At 44.4% G+C, this 16,596-nt stretch overlaps 1 protein-coding gene across 3 annotated transcripts; it reads left to right on the plus strand.

Moving 5' to 3' along the window:
• Positions 1–27: 27 nt before the first annotated feature.
• si:ch211-212k18.13 (ubiquitin carboxyl-terminal hydrolase 47) lies at positions 28–11,943 on the plus strand. Of its 3 annotated transcripts, none has more exons than XM_056300652.1 (12): positions 28–181; positions 338–386; positions 1,852–1,948; positions 5,187–5,302; positions 5,421–5,497; positions 5,825–5,950; positions 6,040–6,135; positions 6,226–6,348; positions 6,647–6,775; positions 7,249–7,289; positions 9,084–9,118; positions 10,070–11,943. In XM_056300652.1, the coding sequence occupies exons 1-12, from the start codon at positions 122–124 to the stop codon at positions 10,954–10,956; spliced, it is 1,836 nt and encodes a 611-aa protein (XP_056156627.1). In that variant the 5' UTR covers positions 28–121; the 3' UTR covers positions 10,957–11,943. The 3 variants fall into 3 exon arrangements, with proteins under 3 accessions (XP_056156627.1, XP_056156628.1, XP_056156629.1); XM_056300653.1 differs by having other exon boundaries at positions 10,075–10,247; XM_056300654.1 differs by lacking the exon at positions 9,084–9,118 and having other exon boundaries at positions 10,070–10,247.
• The last annotated feature ends 4,653 nt before the right edge of the window (positions 11,944–16,596 follow it).

Here is a 16,596-nt window from a genome sequence, read left to right on the forward strand (position 1 = left end):
CCTGCTGCACGGCGATGACGACGACGAATAACTGAAACGTCGTTTCACTCCGAAACTCGTTAGCCTGCCAGATCCGATCGTTGGCGTTTGACTTCGTTAGCTGGATCGTCGCCAGTCGTCGATGTCGGATTATTTCACGGGCGGCCGAACGCGCGCCGCGCGTGTTGCCCACGCCGATAACGTGAGACTAAATCCCACCGCACGGCCCCGGACCACTTCTGGTCTGCAGGACCACACCCGTTGAAATGGGACAGCTTTTGTCTAAATCGAGCGTGTATAGTATGTATTTACAAGTCTAACTGAATAATCTGAGATTTTAACACATTCTGGTCCACAGGCAAGAACAGCGATGTTTATGAAATTACTCGATAGATTTCCCAGCTCAGGTAAATTACATGTTTTTTTTTTACATTTTTTACCATGACCCTAAATCTGGCCCAAATCTGATTTATTTGCCACGTGTGACCCAGATCTTCATTTTTTCTTCTTCTTCTAGAGCAGTGTGGATGCAAAACCCCCCCCCCCCAAAATAAACAGATTTGGGTCAGATCATTCCAATCAGATTTGGGCCGCTTTTATGCGTGATTCTAGAACCCGGTTGATATCTGATTGTGTGTATGGGACCAGAGTCTGACCGGGTTGACTCAGGTCTGGGTCAGTCAAGTGGCCTTGTCCCTATAGAACCCAGTTGATATCTGATTGTGTGTATGGGACCAGAGTCTGACCGGGTTGACTCAGGTCTGGGTCAGCCAAGTGGCCTTGTCCCTATAAAACCCAGCTGATATCTGATTGTGTGTATGGGACCAGAGTCTGACCGGGTTGACTCAGGTCTGGGTCAGCCAAGTGGCCTTGTCACTATAAAACCCAGTTGATATCTGATTGTGTGTATGGGACCAGAGTCTGACCGGGTTGACTCAGGTCTGGGTCAGCCAAGTGGCCTTGTCACTATAAAACCCAGTTGATATCTGATTGTGTGTATGGGACCAGAGTCTGACTGGGTTGACTTAGGTCTGGATCAGTCAAGTGGCCTTGTCCCTATAGAACCCAGTTGATATCTGATTGTGTGTATGGGACCAGAGTCTGACCGGGTTGACTCAGGTCTGGATCAGTCAAGTGGCCTTGTCACTATAGAACCCAGTTGATATCCAATTGTGTGTATGGGGCCAGAGTCTGACCGGGTTGACTCAGGTCTGGGTCAGCCAAGTGGCCTTGTCACTATAAAACCCAGTTGATATCTGATTGTGTGTATGGGACCAGAGTCTGACCGGGTTGACTCAGGTCTGGGTCAGCCAAGTGGCCTTGTCACTATAAAACCCAGTTGATATCTGATTGTGTGTATGGGACCAGAGTCTGACTGGGTTGACTTAGGTCTGGATCAGTCAAGTGGCCTTGTCCCTATAGAACCCAGTTGATATCTGATTGTGTGTATGGGACCAGAGTCTGACCGGGTTGACTCAGGTCTGGATCAGTCAAGTGGCCTTGTCACTATAGAACCCAGTTGATATCCAATTGTGTGTATGGGACCAGAGTCTGACCGGGTTGACTCAGGTCTGGGTCAGCCAAGTGGCCTTGTCACTTCTTCACCTTCTCATCCTCACAAGCTGACTCAGTGTCATCCGAGTCCGTCGCAATGATGATGCTATTTTTGTTGTTGCCATACGAAGGCCGGTGATGTTATTGGTTGTACATGCACATGCGGGCGTGTCAGTTATGTCAGATATGGAATCGGGGCAAACGCACCATAACTGAGCATTAAGGCGGTAATGTGAACATAGTCTAAGACGCCGTTATTTTCACATTTGCCTTTATTCCTGGCCTGCATCCTAAATCCCTTTTGTATTTTCTCATCAGACTACCATGGCTTGAAAAACCAGGGGGCCACATGCTATCTGAACAGCGTGCTCCAGGTGCTCTTCATGACCGAGAACTTCCGAGAGGCCGTGAAAGGGTGGGGCAAGCTCATACTTTTTTAAAATTTCATTTCCTTTTTATTAATTACAATTAGAGATGTGATGACAAACATGCTGATATGCAAACAGACAGTGTCAAACAAAAAAAGTAAAGGAAAATTGTAAGTGTTCGCAACAGCATACCACACCAACATAGACTGTATAGAGCAGAAGAACGCTGGACTTAACACGTTACATGAAGCTAAGGCTGATCATAAGGCTGGCTGGTTGTAAGGGAATAAGCGAATATGAATATCTTGATGATAGATTATAGTCATATTATGAAAATAATAAGAAAGAAATGTGTACAGCATATGCATTCATTTATACACAGACAATATATTTATTATGGACGTCGTTTGACTTCCAGCGGAGTCAAGTAACTGAGTTGAAAAGAAAATCTCAAATAGATTTGTGAAATTGATCTGAAATATTTTTCTATTTAACAAAGTGGTCACAAGATGCTTAAAAGATATATTTGATTTGCTTTGTTGAGCCACTGTGCAGCACAATTGGCCCCAATATTCTCCGCTATATTTAACAATGTACAGTCACACGGTACTTCAAAGTCTCTACCATCATTCCTGTGCCAAAGTCCTCAAAGATCCCCCGCCTCAGTGACTTCAGACCATCAGACCAGTTGCCCTAACATCTGTGGCCATGAAAGCATTTGAGCGCATCGTTCTGTCACACTTGAAATCTTGCACCTCCCCAATGATGGACCCATATCAATTTGCCTATCAAGCCAACAAGTCTGTTGAAGATGCAGTTAGCATAGCCATGCACCATCTGGAATCACCAAACACCTATGCACAGATCCTGTTCATAGACTTTAGTTCCACCTTCCACTCCATCAACCCACTCACACTCTTTACCATACCCTTGGATATGAACACTGACCCAGCCATATGCCACTGGATTCGGAGCTTCCTGTGGAACAGACCACAGAGGGTGGAGGTTAATAACCTAACCTCACACCCTCTTACCCTCAGTACAGGTGTTCCTCAGGGCTGTGTTCTCTCCCCCTGGCTCTTCTCACTTTACAGCACCCACTTGACATCTACAGATAGTTCTGTGAAAATAATAAAATACGCAGACAACAAAACAATTGTCGACCTCATCTCCAGCAATGATGAAACCCAGCACCACACTGCAGTAAACCAAGCTGTCACTTGGGTGCGCAAACAACAACCTTCTGCTTAATACAGCCAAACCCCAAGAACCCATTATTGACTTCCGATGCATGCCAAATCCCAAAACACCCATGCAAATGAACGGAGACCCCATCACCACCACCGTTAAATTCCTTGGAACATACATCAGCAATAACCTAAAGTAGAAAATTAACACTGAACACGTCATTGCAAAACCTTAACAACGACTTTACTTTCTTAGGCAGCTTAAAAAATACTGGATCGAACATCAACTGCTCATTCTGTTTTACTCAGCCGTTATCGAGTCCATCATAACATCTTCTATTACAGTATGGTATACGGTGGCACGGACAGTCGAACACGGAAAAAACTGCAGCGATTGTCAACAAGGCATCGAAAATCATAGGCAACCCACTCCCCTCAGTTGAATCTCTACATACTCACCGGACTGTAAAGCGAGCAAAGATCATCTCCGACCCCTCACATCCTGCTCATCACCTCTTCCAGCTCCTTCCCTCAGGGAGGCGCTGTAGATCACTGCACACTAAGACTAAATGCTTCACAGTTTTTTCCCCCTAGCCATCAGGACTCTGAATTCTTCCCTATAGTCCCCTCCTCACACACCACTGACACATGCATACCACCATTCACCTAATTCTTATGGTTTCTGCTATTGTGTAGCTGTATTGTTCGTGATAGTATTTGGAGTGTCTGTTGTTGTCCATGTATGTACTGTGCTGCAGAGTTTAATGTGTACCAAAAACAAATTCCACGGGCCTTGGTCATGTGGCTAATAAAACAATCTAATCTAATAACTAATATTTGTAGATCTGACGACAGAGCTTGTAAAGTGATTGTGAATTTATTCAGCAGGCGTTGTCTGCCATAGGAATGTTATCTATCACACTGAATCCCAAACTGTTAACAAAGAGCGTAAAGGACAGGAGAAGGCAAGCTACAGGAGAAACGAATGGGGACTGCTGTCATCAAAAATGAAAACTGCCTATATCCTTGGCCTCTAGTCATTTGTGCCCATACATGTTATTACAACTGAGCGCAGCACAAGACTTAGTTTTCCACTCTTTTCACTGCGCTCTTTGCTCTTCCTACATTCAGTGTCATATGAAGTGACAGGACAGTGTTGTGTTAAAACTTTATTTATCCTATCTATTACAAATGTAGCTGCTAAGTTAACTGAAAGCTGCCCGTCGAATGTAAAATAGGCCATCAATGTGCACCCATCCATCCATCCATTACCCAAGCTGCTTATCCTGCTCTCAGGGTCGCGGGGATGCTGGAGCCTATCCCAGCAGTCATTGGGCGGCAGGTGGGGAGACAACCTGGTCAGGCCGCCAGGCCATCACAGCACCCTGCCTGGCCATCACAGGGCACCCATGTTAAAAATTGCTTCTTAAGAGGGTGTCCAGGTAGCGTAGCGGTCTATTCCATTGCCTGCCAACACCAGATCACCGGTTCGAATCCCCGTGTTACCTCCGGCTTGGTCGGGCATCCCTACAGACACAATTGGCCGTGTCTGCGGGTGGGAAGCCGGATGTGGGTATGTGTCCTGGTCGCTGCACTAGCGCCTCCTCTGGTTGGTTGCGGTGCCTGTTTGGAGGGAGTGGGGACTGGGGGGAATAGCGTGATCCTCCCACGCACTACGTCCCCCTGGTGAAACTCCTCACTGTCAGGTGAAAAGAAGTGGCTGGCGACGCCACATGTATCGGAGGAGGCATGTGGTAATCTGCAGCCCCCCCCCCCACGGATCAGCAAAGGGGGTGGAGCAGTGACTGGACGGCTTGGAAGAGTGGGGTAATTGGAGAGAGAAAAAAAAGGGTGGGGGGGTAAAAAAAATAGCTTTTTAAAAAGATTTCACAATTTAGATATTACTAAGACCACTACCCTTCAAAATATGATGCTCAAACAAATAAGGCTCCTGTATGATTACTGATAAAAGCGATTTCAACTAACTCCCATTTGTTTCTGAGCACTGAGGCCTGCATATTTTTGTAGAGCTGATGATGGATATGGCCTCCTCCTGGTCTCTGCAGTTCATGCCAGCTGATGTCTTTTTCCCCCACAGGTGCCAGGGTCAGGATTTTTCAACCATCGACCCGCAACTTGAGAGGCTGTTCGCTGAGTTACAGCGTGGAACAGCTGACCCGCGACCCGTCACTGAAAAGCTAGGGATCACAAATGGCAAGTTTCAACGTGATTCCTTTTGAAGAATTGAATTTATCTACCAACTAAAGCCTTTTGATTGGTGAATAAGAATATTGCTGGATATCCCCCCCACCCCCACCCCCGTCATTTCCAGGAGACCTGTATGAACAGCGTGATGCCTCTGAGTACTTTGAGAAGATTCTGAGTCTAACTGGCCATGAGGCCTCAAAGGTAGGCTGCTCTGCTCTAACTGAATCCAATGATCAATCAAATCTGGTTCATTAAGGGGGCAATTACTTTTTCCACAGAGAGGCGGTTGGTGTTGGCTAACCTTTCCCCTTAAATAAATAAAATTATCATCATTTAAAAATGGAATGTTGTGTTTGCTCAGGTTCTCTTTGTCTTATATTGCATTTTATACAAAGATCTGAAACGATTCAGTGAAAATTTTGGAAAAATAGAGGAGATCAGGAAGGGGGCAAATACTTTTTCGTGGCACTGTATCCGGCTGCACATGACTTATTACTTATTGAGCCACTGTTCATTCTCTCTGTCTAGATATTTAAAGGAAAGCTGAGACACACCACCACTTGCTCAATGTGTCAAAAACACACGACTTTAGAAGAGCAATTTTTGACTTTGCCACTCTCGATGGGAAATTCCTCTCACCAAACCTACAGTGTGGTACGGTACTCGACAAAAACAACATCATCATTCTTTATTGGGTGAGCGCAGATGAACACGAGGGATGAGTAAACCTATTTTGTTTACAGGAGAATGGTTTTGAGGCATTTTTTACGCCAATAAAAATCGTTGAAAATAACAGAATCTACTGCCACCAGTGTGACGCAAAAACAGATGCAACCATCGTGAGTATCAAAAGTACAGAAACATTTCGGTCATTATGGGGTGGACTTTTGCCCATGCTGTTTGTAACGTTTCTGTCTCGTGTGAACCAGGGATGCGAGATGGCACATTATCCGGATGTTTTGACCTTACTGCTGAAGAGGTTCGACTACGACGAATGGAGCTATGTCAAACTGAACCATTGCGTGTCTGTCCCCGAAAGATTACAGACAGAGGTATTCAAAGATGCCTCCGTTGATTTCTGCAAGTAAGACATGCTGTCTCTCAGACCAGCAATGGGCACGATGTCTGCAGGCTCTCTAATTAATCATTTGTACAACCGCATTTGTGTTAGAATTAAGGTTAAGGTCAGAGTTAGCCCAAATTCAACCCATCAAATGCTGATCTGAGAACGTTTTGCACTTGCAGAAATCAGGACATGCATCAAAGACCTGTTTGTTTTCATGGAGGTCTTTTGATAACTAACCATTTTAATTTTGCATTTGCTGTATTTGGTCTCATTTCCTTCACCAGAGTTGCACGTATGAACTGTACGCATTTGTGAACCATTGTGGCAGTCTACATGGGGGACATTATACAGCCGAAATCAAATCATATGACACTGGAAAGTGGTATCTCTTTGATGACACCAATGTTAAAATGGTAAAGTGGACAGTTTTTCCATTACTTGTGCCTGATTGTGTAGAAATATTTTTTTCCCACAGTGCTCTCTCATGCAGCAGCTGTGCACCATGATGTCCATTATTTAGTATATGTAGTATAATGTAGTATAATGTAGTTAGTGTAATGTATATGGTTTGGACATGTGTGGAGGAGAGATGCTGGGTATATTGGGAGAAGGATGCTGACTATGGAGCTGCCAGGGAAGAGGAAAAGAGGAAGGCCAAAGAGGAGGTTTATGGATGTGGTGAGGGAGGACATGCAGGTGGCTGGTGTGACAGAGGAAGATGCAGAAGACAGGAAGAGATAGAAACAGATGATCTGCTGTGGCGACCCTAATGGGAGCAGCCGAAAGTAGTAGTAGTAGTAGTAGTATAATGTATTTTATTATATGTTATGTAGTATAATTATGTCATATTTGGGTATTGATTGTGGTATTCACTTTGTCACGGCAGGTCAATCTATCACATACTAGGTCCGGAGATACAGCAATAAGGTAATTATTTATGCTTATTTTTATTCAGGAAAGTTTAAAATTGCTGCATGCTCTTCCACAGAAATATTGCTTTTTGCATTCATACAGTTGCACACAAGCCAGACTGTCTGGAAGTCTTCTTGTTGGTCTCACATGAAAATCGGTCGAGTCTTCCTCTTACTGAGAGCAGTTTTAAAAGTGGGCCCATCTAAAATGTGGATGGTCCGGTCACAGATTTTGAGACCGGTCCTCGGAGGGTGCTAGACACAATACAGCTGAGTTGTAGACATAAATGTCGGCACATAAATGTCCATCCCTGTATCTCAAATACGTACTACATACTTCCTCTATGTGTTTGGAGTGTGTTGCTTGTTCACGCTGGTAAATGAAGTATACTTCAAAATCTAACCTGCATACTAAATCTGCTTGATTTTTGTGTGTGCTGTCGGTGGATATAATGCACACAATGCAACACATTTTGGAAACGGAGGAGCTGGAAAATTTGGGAAAAAAATAAAGGCGGACGGCAATGCAACTCAATGCCAAGCGGTGGCGTGCGCATTTATTTCTACAGTCTGCATGGCTAACAAAAACAAGTCATCTCAAAGTAGAATGATGAGCAGAATAATTAATGAAAATAAAAAACAAGCTAATAAATCCAAAGGACATTTTAATAATTGCACTTGTTTGAAATTGGCATATTCTGGGTGTCTGGGTAGCATAGCGGTCTATTCCGTTGCCCACCAACACGGGGATCGCCGGTTCGAATCCCCGTGTTGTCTCCGGCTTGGTCGGGCGTCCCTCCAAACACAACTGGCCGTGTCTGCGGGTGGGAAGCCGGATGTGGGTGTGTCCTGGACGCTGCACTAGCGCCTCCTCTGGTCGGTCGGGGCACCTGTTCAGGGGGGAGGGGAAACTGGGGGGAATCGCGTGATCCTCCCACACGCTACGTGCCCCTAGCGAACTGCTCACGGTCAGGTGAAAAGAAGCGGCTGGCGACTCCACGTGTATCAGAGGAAGTTCGAACTGGGGATCCCCGTGTTGGTAGACAACCGAATAGACCACTATGCTACCCAGGCTCCCCAATGTTAATTTCTGACAATGTCAAAATAGTATACTGTGGAGATTAATACACAGTAGATACCATTTAGTGTTAGATAACACTATATATTTGGGGCACAGATTATAAATTTGGAAACATGAAGCAAATTCAGTGACAACAGCGTACAAATGCTTGGATATTTCCCTGCATTAGGTTCTGTGATATATCATCCCACACACCAACAGCTTTTCCATTCACCATTGCCCTAACTGTTGTGAAATTGTCCCGTAAGACAATAGCTGAACAGTATCGTGTAGCCAAACCAGTCCAAAGATCAAACATCCTCTAAATGAGGAGTTTTGGTTGTTCCCTTTAGGACAGAGATTTAAGTTGCCTAGATTACAGAGCAACAGATATTAAAAAAAAAAAATTCGTTAAACTTCGTTTGATTAGCTCGCTCATCTGCACACAGCATAGTGGTGCTTGAACGTTTGTGAACCCTTTAGAATTTTCTATATTTCTGCATCTATGACCTAAAACATCATCAGATTTTCACACAAGTCCTAAAAGTAGATAAAGAGAACCCAATTAAACAAATGGGCGCTGCACGGCGGCTGCCCACTGCTCCTAGCTACACAGCTAGGATGGGTTAAATGCAGAGGAAGAATTTCCCCGCGGGGATTAAATAGATAAAATAAATAAAGCAATGGTGTTTAAGTGCCTCGCTTGATGTTATACTGATGTTCCTTGTGACATTTTTCCTCCTGATCCAGGTCTTATTTTGCTTATCTTCTCATGTACAAAAAAGGTAAGTTTTCGAATGTATATTTTCCTGTTGATGAAACAACTCATTTTGTCCTGCTACTATATCCAACTTAGATATTTCATAAATGAGGCTCCTTAGTTTTTATAGCAAGGTTTTAACAAACTAAGTCTTCGTCAGGCAAGGCAGTATGTTGGACCTTATTTGAGCACCTATTTTCATCCCACGGCATCATATAACAATGCTGTTGACAAAATGTCATATAGAATGTGCAAGGTACCTTTTGGCATCTGACACATTAGCCACTGCCTAACCTTTTCTGTTTTTTTTTTAAAGAAGAAATTTTATCTTTCCACGTTTTTCTCCCCAATTGTACTTGGCCAATTACCCCACTCTTCAGAGCCACCCCGGTCACTGCTCCACCCCCTCTGCCGATCCGGGGAGGGCTGCAGACTACCACATGCCTCCTCTGATACATTGTGTCTGTAGGGATACCCAACAAAGGGCGTCCGGGTAGCGTAGCCATCTATTCCGTTGCCTACCAACAGGGGGATCCTGGTTTGAATCCCCGTGTTACCTCTGGCTTGGTCGGGCATCCCTACAAATACAATTGGCTGTGTGTGCGGGTGGGAAGCCAGATGTGGGTATATGTGTCCTGGTCGCGGCACTTGTGCCTCCTCTGGTCGGTCAGGGTGCCTGTTCGGGGAGGAGGGGGAACTGGGGGGAATAGCGTGATCCTCCCACGTGCTACGTCCCCCTGGCGAAACTCCTCACTGTCAGGGGAAAAGAAGCGGCTGGAGACTCCATATGTGTCGGAGGATGCATGTGGTAGTCTGCAGCCCTCCCCCGGATCGGCAGAGGGGGTGGAGCGGCGACTGACACAGCTCAGAAGAGTGGGGTAATTGGCCGGATACAATTGGGGAGAAAAGGGGGAGGGGGGATAAATAAGTGAGATTCTTGCTAATTTGTAACTGTCTCCTTTTCTCCTCTCCAAAGTGAAGACATTGGAAATAGGAAGTGGAATCGACCAGGAAACCCACTTTACAAAAACAGATGACGCAGTGGAAAGGGAAGAAGTCAGGACAAGAGGGGACAAATCAAACGAGATGGGCGTCGATGTGGAGCTGGAGAAAGGGCACAGGGGAGAAAATATGGAGCGACAGAATAAACCAAAACTGAGCCAAGCTGGATGCCAAGAGGAACTAACTAATCGAGATATTGTCAAGGTACATGATGGCAACGGAGAAGGAAGAGGATCAAGTTTAAAAAGACAAATGCCAACCGTCTCAACAAGACATCACGATAATGACGTTATCCAAAGAATAATGGAAACAACTATTACAAATATGGACAATGACGTAAAAATGTCAAATAAACATCCTGTCCCGCTAGGAACACGTTTTCAGCTAATGAACATCAACGATCAAGATGATAGCAAATCAAAGAGACAGTGGTACGATAATAAACTAAAGGAGACCGATTGTCATTCTGTGGAGCTACAACATTATCCTCAGAAGAATCAAGTAAAACTAAGCCAGACTCCCTCCACGGCTTCAGAACAATGGAATGGCAGGATTAAAAATACGGGAAAGGCTTATAGGACACCGACGAGTCAAAATGACAGCACCATTACAGTAACAAATCATAGCAAACCTGTCAGGGATAGCGAAATGAAAAACGATTGTGACGGTACAGCCGAACAAGGACTTCAAGTCGGACAAAGTCAACATGGAGGAATATCAGAGCTCACCATTCTATCAGAGGACCAAGATGCACACTGTCCGTCTGCAAAAATACACACCCGACGGAGAAACTCTGCAAGTGTGAGGGGAAAGAACAATGGGAAAAGTTACGAGGCTGAGAAAAGCCTGCCGTGGAGATGATGAAAGAGCAAATGGGGACAATCCAGGAGGGCCAAAAAACAGAAAAACAATCAGGCAATGCGGGGTGTCCGGGTAGTGTAGCGGTCTATTCCACTGCCTACCAACACGGGGATCGGCGGTTCGAATCCCTGTATTATATCCGGCTTGGTCGGGCATCCCTACAGACACAATTGGCTGTGTCTGCGGGTGGGAAGCCAGATGTGGGTATGTGTCCTGGTCGGTCAGGGCACCTATTCGGGGGGGGGGGGGAATAGCGTGATCCTCCCACGCGCTACGTCCCCCTGGTGAAACTCCTCACTGTCCGGTGAAAGAAGCGGCTGGCGACTCCACATGTATCGGAGGAGACATGTGGTAGTCTGTAGCCCTCCCCGGATCAGCAGAGGGGGTGCAGCAGTGCCCGGGACGGCTCGCAAGAGGGGGGCAATTGGCTGGATAGAGTTGGGGAGAGAAAGGGGATGGGGAAATCAGGCAATGGGAAAATAGGTTTGAACAAATGGTCATTACCAAAGTGACCAACACTTTCTCTTGACGTTTTGTGTATGAAATTGTCAATTCGTCTCGGTGTCTTTCTCTAAACTAGTGCAGTTTGTATCCTGTAATATATTTTAAGGTTTTCAAATAGAATTTGCACTCGTATTTGTCCTCGTTAAGTCAAATTGGGTTTATTATATTGTAGCCAAGCTGCACACAGGTGTCATTGCCTCTGCACATACCATTTGTAGCTTGTGTAACATTGTAGGGACAAAATGTACCGACGTCATAATCAGCTACTAAGCAACAGCATTTAGCGGCATTCTTATACTGAGCTAACATGGTTCAAGTCTCTCTGACGGGGTTGCATATGGACTTTGTTTGGAGGTGTCACGGCACAATTTAGATTAACGTTACCCAAACCCCAAATTGTCATTTCTGCTTCAGAAATTGTTTAACACAGTGGTTCTCAATCAGGTCCTCAGGTACCACCTGTCCTTACTGGTTTTCTATCTGCCAGGTAGGTCATTACATTCACCTGTTGTGCCAGGTTTAAAACCTCCCTGGTTGGAGGCTGAATGACTGGAACAACAGGTGAATGGAATGACCTACCTGGGAATAGAAAACCAGTAAGGACTGGTGGTACCTGAGGACCCGACTGAGAACTGCTGATTTCACAGCGGTTCTAACACGTGACCTGCTTTTACTACCACATCTTACCAGCATACTGTGGATTCTAATTCCCTGGAGTAAAATTGTCTTTTCACTAGCAAGGACCACACCATGAACAATATGCATTTAAATTATTCATTAAATAAAAATGATTTATGTTCGTAGTTCTTGTAGTTCTTCCGCTTGCTGACTGCGATGTGGGGAACCTTCGTCGGGAATCCGCCATAGGAGGGTTTCCGTGCAACGTCATAACAGAGATGCGTGCGCAACTAGGGGGCAGAAGCAGCTACAGCGTAGAGATTTTAACCAAGACAGAGCTCAGATACAGCAGAGATGACACGCGGTTGTTGTGCAAAAAACTGCACAAACCGCCAAAGGATGGGTGGAAAATGTTCAACGTTGAACCGCTTTGGTAGCTCTCAAAAGACTATGCATCTCATAATCTTTTGAGAGCTACCAACGCGATTTTTCCCCTGACTGCACATGCACCCAGTAATGTTTGTAAACAGGAAACCCGTCTATAGCATCCGGGCAAAAGTCGAACCTCCCACGTGATGCTTTAACTGCCACATTTGTACCTGCATTGTTGGGATGACGTCAGATCACCATAGTAACTGATGACTATTAAGTAGGTGCTTTTGGAGTAAGACAATTTAATGTTTCTTACTGAAAGGAAATTATTGTATTTTCCCCAAACTTGATTTATTACAGATCATTTAAAGTTATGTTTTTTTCTGACTTTTATGACATGAACAGGAAATGAATTAAAGCACCACCACCGAATCAAGAACGATAAAGGAGAGTGTGAATTAAGAGCCCAAAACACTTTTTACAGAACAATACTCTGCTCTTGACGATGGACTTTGCTCTTATAATGGCAATGCTAACCTAGAAATTCGTATAAACTGGAACACAGCCATTACCTCATCGGCAATAATGACATTTTGTAGTCGTTTTTTTTTTTTTAATCGGGCATCCTAAATACACATTAAAATGTGCACGTAAAAGGATGAGACCTTTCTGACCACACAAACGAGTTACCTCTAAAAGCTATAAGCCTTCTGCATAAAAAAGGAGTCCACTGTACATTAACATGATGAAATAATGATTTGGAAATGACATAACTAAACTGAGAGCCATTGCATTTTATGGTTTATATTGACTATTACATTAGTTTTTGCCCTTGTGAATCATTTTCTCCATTAACATATAAAGATTAGATCATATTAGATTGTTTCATTAGCCACTTGACCAAGGCACGTGGAATTTGTTTTTGGTACACATTAAACTCTGCGGCACAATACATACATGGACAACAACAGACACGCCACATATTATCACAAACAATACAGTTACACAATAGCAGAAAGAATAACAATTAGGTGAATGGTGGTATGCATGTGTCAGTGGTGTGTGAGGAGGGGACTATAGGGAAGAATTCAGAGTCCTGATGGCTAGGGGGGAAAAACTGTTTGTGAAGCGTTTAATTTCAGTGTGCAGTGACCTATAGCGCCTCCCTGAGGGAAGGAGCTGGAACAGGTGATGAGCAGGACGTGAGGGGTCGGAGATGATCTTTGTTCGCTTTACAGTCCGGTGAGTATGTAGAGATTCAACTGAGGGGAGTGGGTTTCCTATGATTTTCGATGCCTTGTTGACAATCGCTGCAGTTTTTTCCGTGTTCGACTGTCCGTGCCACCGTATACCATACTGTAATAGAAGATGTTATGATGAGCAGTTGATGTTTGATCCGGTATTTTTTAAGCTGCCTAAGAAAGTAAAGTCATTGTTGAGCTTTTGCAATGACGTGTTCAGTGTTAATTTTCCACTTCAGGTTATTGCTGATGTATGTTCCAAGGAATTTAAAAGAGTCGGTGGTGGTGATGGGGTCTCCGTTCATTTGCATGGATGTTTAAGGATTCGGCATGCATCGGAAGACAATAATGAGTTCTTGGGTTTTGGCTGTATTAAGCAGAAGGTTGTTGTTCGCACATCAAGTGACAGCTTGGTCTACTGCAGTACGGTACTGGGTTTCATCGTTGTTGGAGATGAGGTCGACAACAGTCTGTGTAGTTTATTATCTTTACAGAGCTGTCCGTGGATGTTAAGTGGGTGATGTAAAGTGAGAAGAGCCAGGGGAAGAGAGCACAGCCCTTAGGAGCACCTGTATTGAGGGTAAGAGGGTGTGAGGTTAGGTTATTAACCTCCACCCTCTGTGGTCTGTTCCACAGGAAGCTCCAAATCCAGTGGCATATGGCTGGGTCAGTGTTCATATCCAAGAGTATGGTAAAGAGTAAACAGCATTTATGCGCAATTATATTAGCCACTATCACAGGAAAACTGGAGAAGTAGCCCAAGTTAAAACTTAGACAACACCACAAGACAAACACAATCTGTATGTGTGACACAATACCCACAACATCCACTAAACAATATCCATTGTAACGCAATCAGCAGATAGGACACTGTCAAGCTCTGCACAAAACACTGGGTATGAATTATAGGTACATACATGCTAACTCAATAACTGCTCCACATGTGTGTGCCACAGGCCTACAGCTTAAACACACAAGCTATTAAAGACTACTTGAATTTTGTCTTTGCAAATCACGGTGGATCCTGTGCCGAAGTGCAAAAAGGTCTCCAGATTTCTCTGATCTATGCTTCTCACACACCGTTGCAAGTGGTTGAGGACCAGTTGCTCTTGTTGGTTTAGGCACTCGTTTGATGTCTTTATCATCTGTGCAACTTTCTCGTTAGTTGCTCTCATTCACTCATAAACTTTCATTATGCTCTCTTTGGTTGACAAATTCGGCACAGCATTGTGCAGGCTGGAGTGGTCTGAACTTGGGCTCTTGAAGAAGCGCTTTATGAGCCATTGTTAAAATGGCAGCTCGCATGACCCCATTCTTGAGACAAGGTCAAGTAAATTTTCCTCATATGCTTCATCCATGTTGCCCTGTAGTGCTTTTTCAACAGATGCTTGCTTAGCCATGGACAGATATCTGGCAAATGACATCATTAAGAGTTCTTCGTTCACTGAACTGACCCCCTGATAACATGCCAGAATAAAAGCTGGTGACAGTCTGACTGGTGTCATCTTATGGTCCAAGGATCCCTTCACCCAAACTCTTCCAACAGCCTGCTATTCCCTCTCAGAATAGTCTGATCGCAGTCTGAGTACATGTTCACCCTCCCCCTCACATTGTTGCAAGAAATTTTCCCATCACTATCCCATCCCATCACACCATCACTATCCACAGCTCGCTCATTTATGAACTCCATATTTAGCTCCACATTCACCACTTTAGGTTCTATGAATATATGAAGGACATCATCGACAATGTTTATCTTCCTTACTTTAACATATTGGAACTATTTTTCAGTTGGTTCTGGTGATGCTGTAAGACTGTTTGATGACAAGAATTCGTCATTCTACGTTGAATGCTGCATGATAAGAATAATTTAAAAAAGTAATTCAATTTGATAGAACAGGGGTTCTCAAACTTTTTGGGGCCAGGGACCAGTTACAGGGGGAAACATTTTCCAAGGACCCCCACATAATCATAACACCGATTAATCTTAAGCTTATTACCATTTGTACTCTTAGACTTGACTTGACATGAGTTGACTTGACTAGAAACTGTCGTGGCCCCTTCACTTGGTCACACAAGCAAAACAAAAAACAAAACGTGCTCAGTACTCACAGATCCAGGGAACATCTAGAGGGGGGAGAAGACGAGGGGAAATTTGGTGATGAGCGCAGAAGAAATAGCGGCGAAGAAACAGCAGCCATAGTCAAATAGCGCTCCAACAGAGAACCGTTCTCCAAAGTGGTGCGACGGAGCCGTCCCCTCTTACAGTCACAAATCATCCGTCTCCTGAATCAAATAAATCAGCTAAGCAACAAATCCACACACTATTTCGTGGCGAGCTAGCGATAGCTTGTCTTAACCAAGGCTGAGCTAACCGCTATTATGCTAACACGAACGGCTACTCGCAATTAGCAACACGATGCAAAGCTAACGGCTGTTACGCTAATGGCTACACATTAGCAACACAATGCGTTTTTACACCATAACATGTAGTCACAGTATGAGAAGCAATACATAATCTCATATTTACCTCTTGCGGGTCACAAAAACCCAAACGCTTTGGATAACTGCTCGTCAACCGCTAAGTTAGGAACACATTTTGCTCTCGAACAATCCGCACTGTTCACTTGACGGTGACCATTCGCCTTCTGCCGTTCTCCAACGCATCAGACCTAACGGCTACAACCAAGCCCCGCCCCTCTACCCGAGAATAGAATTTGGGTTGGCTATCGTTTCAGAACGTGCCAATCAAAACAAAGGAAAACACAAATAGTCATAACGCGGCTAATCAAGTCAGGCTGTTAGACTGACTACACGTGCTTGGATCTGTACATATTAAGCAAACTCATTTGCATAAACTCTAACCTTGTAACTGTAAAGATCATGACTTCTCTATTTTATCCTT

Source organism: Lampris incognitus, chromosome 20, assembly GCF_029633865.1.
Source record: "Lampris incognitus isolate fLamInc1 chromosome 20, fLamInc1.hap2, whole genome shotgun sequence".
Classification (NCBI taxonomy): Eukaryota; Metazoa; Chordata; class Actinopteri; order Lampriformes; family Lampridae; genus Lampris; species Lampris incognitus.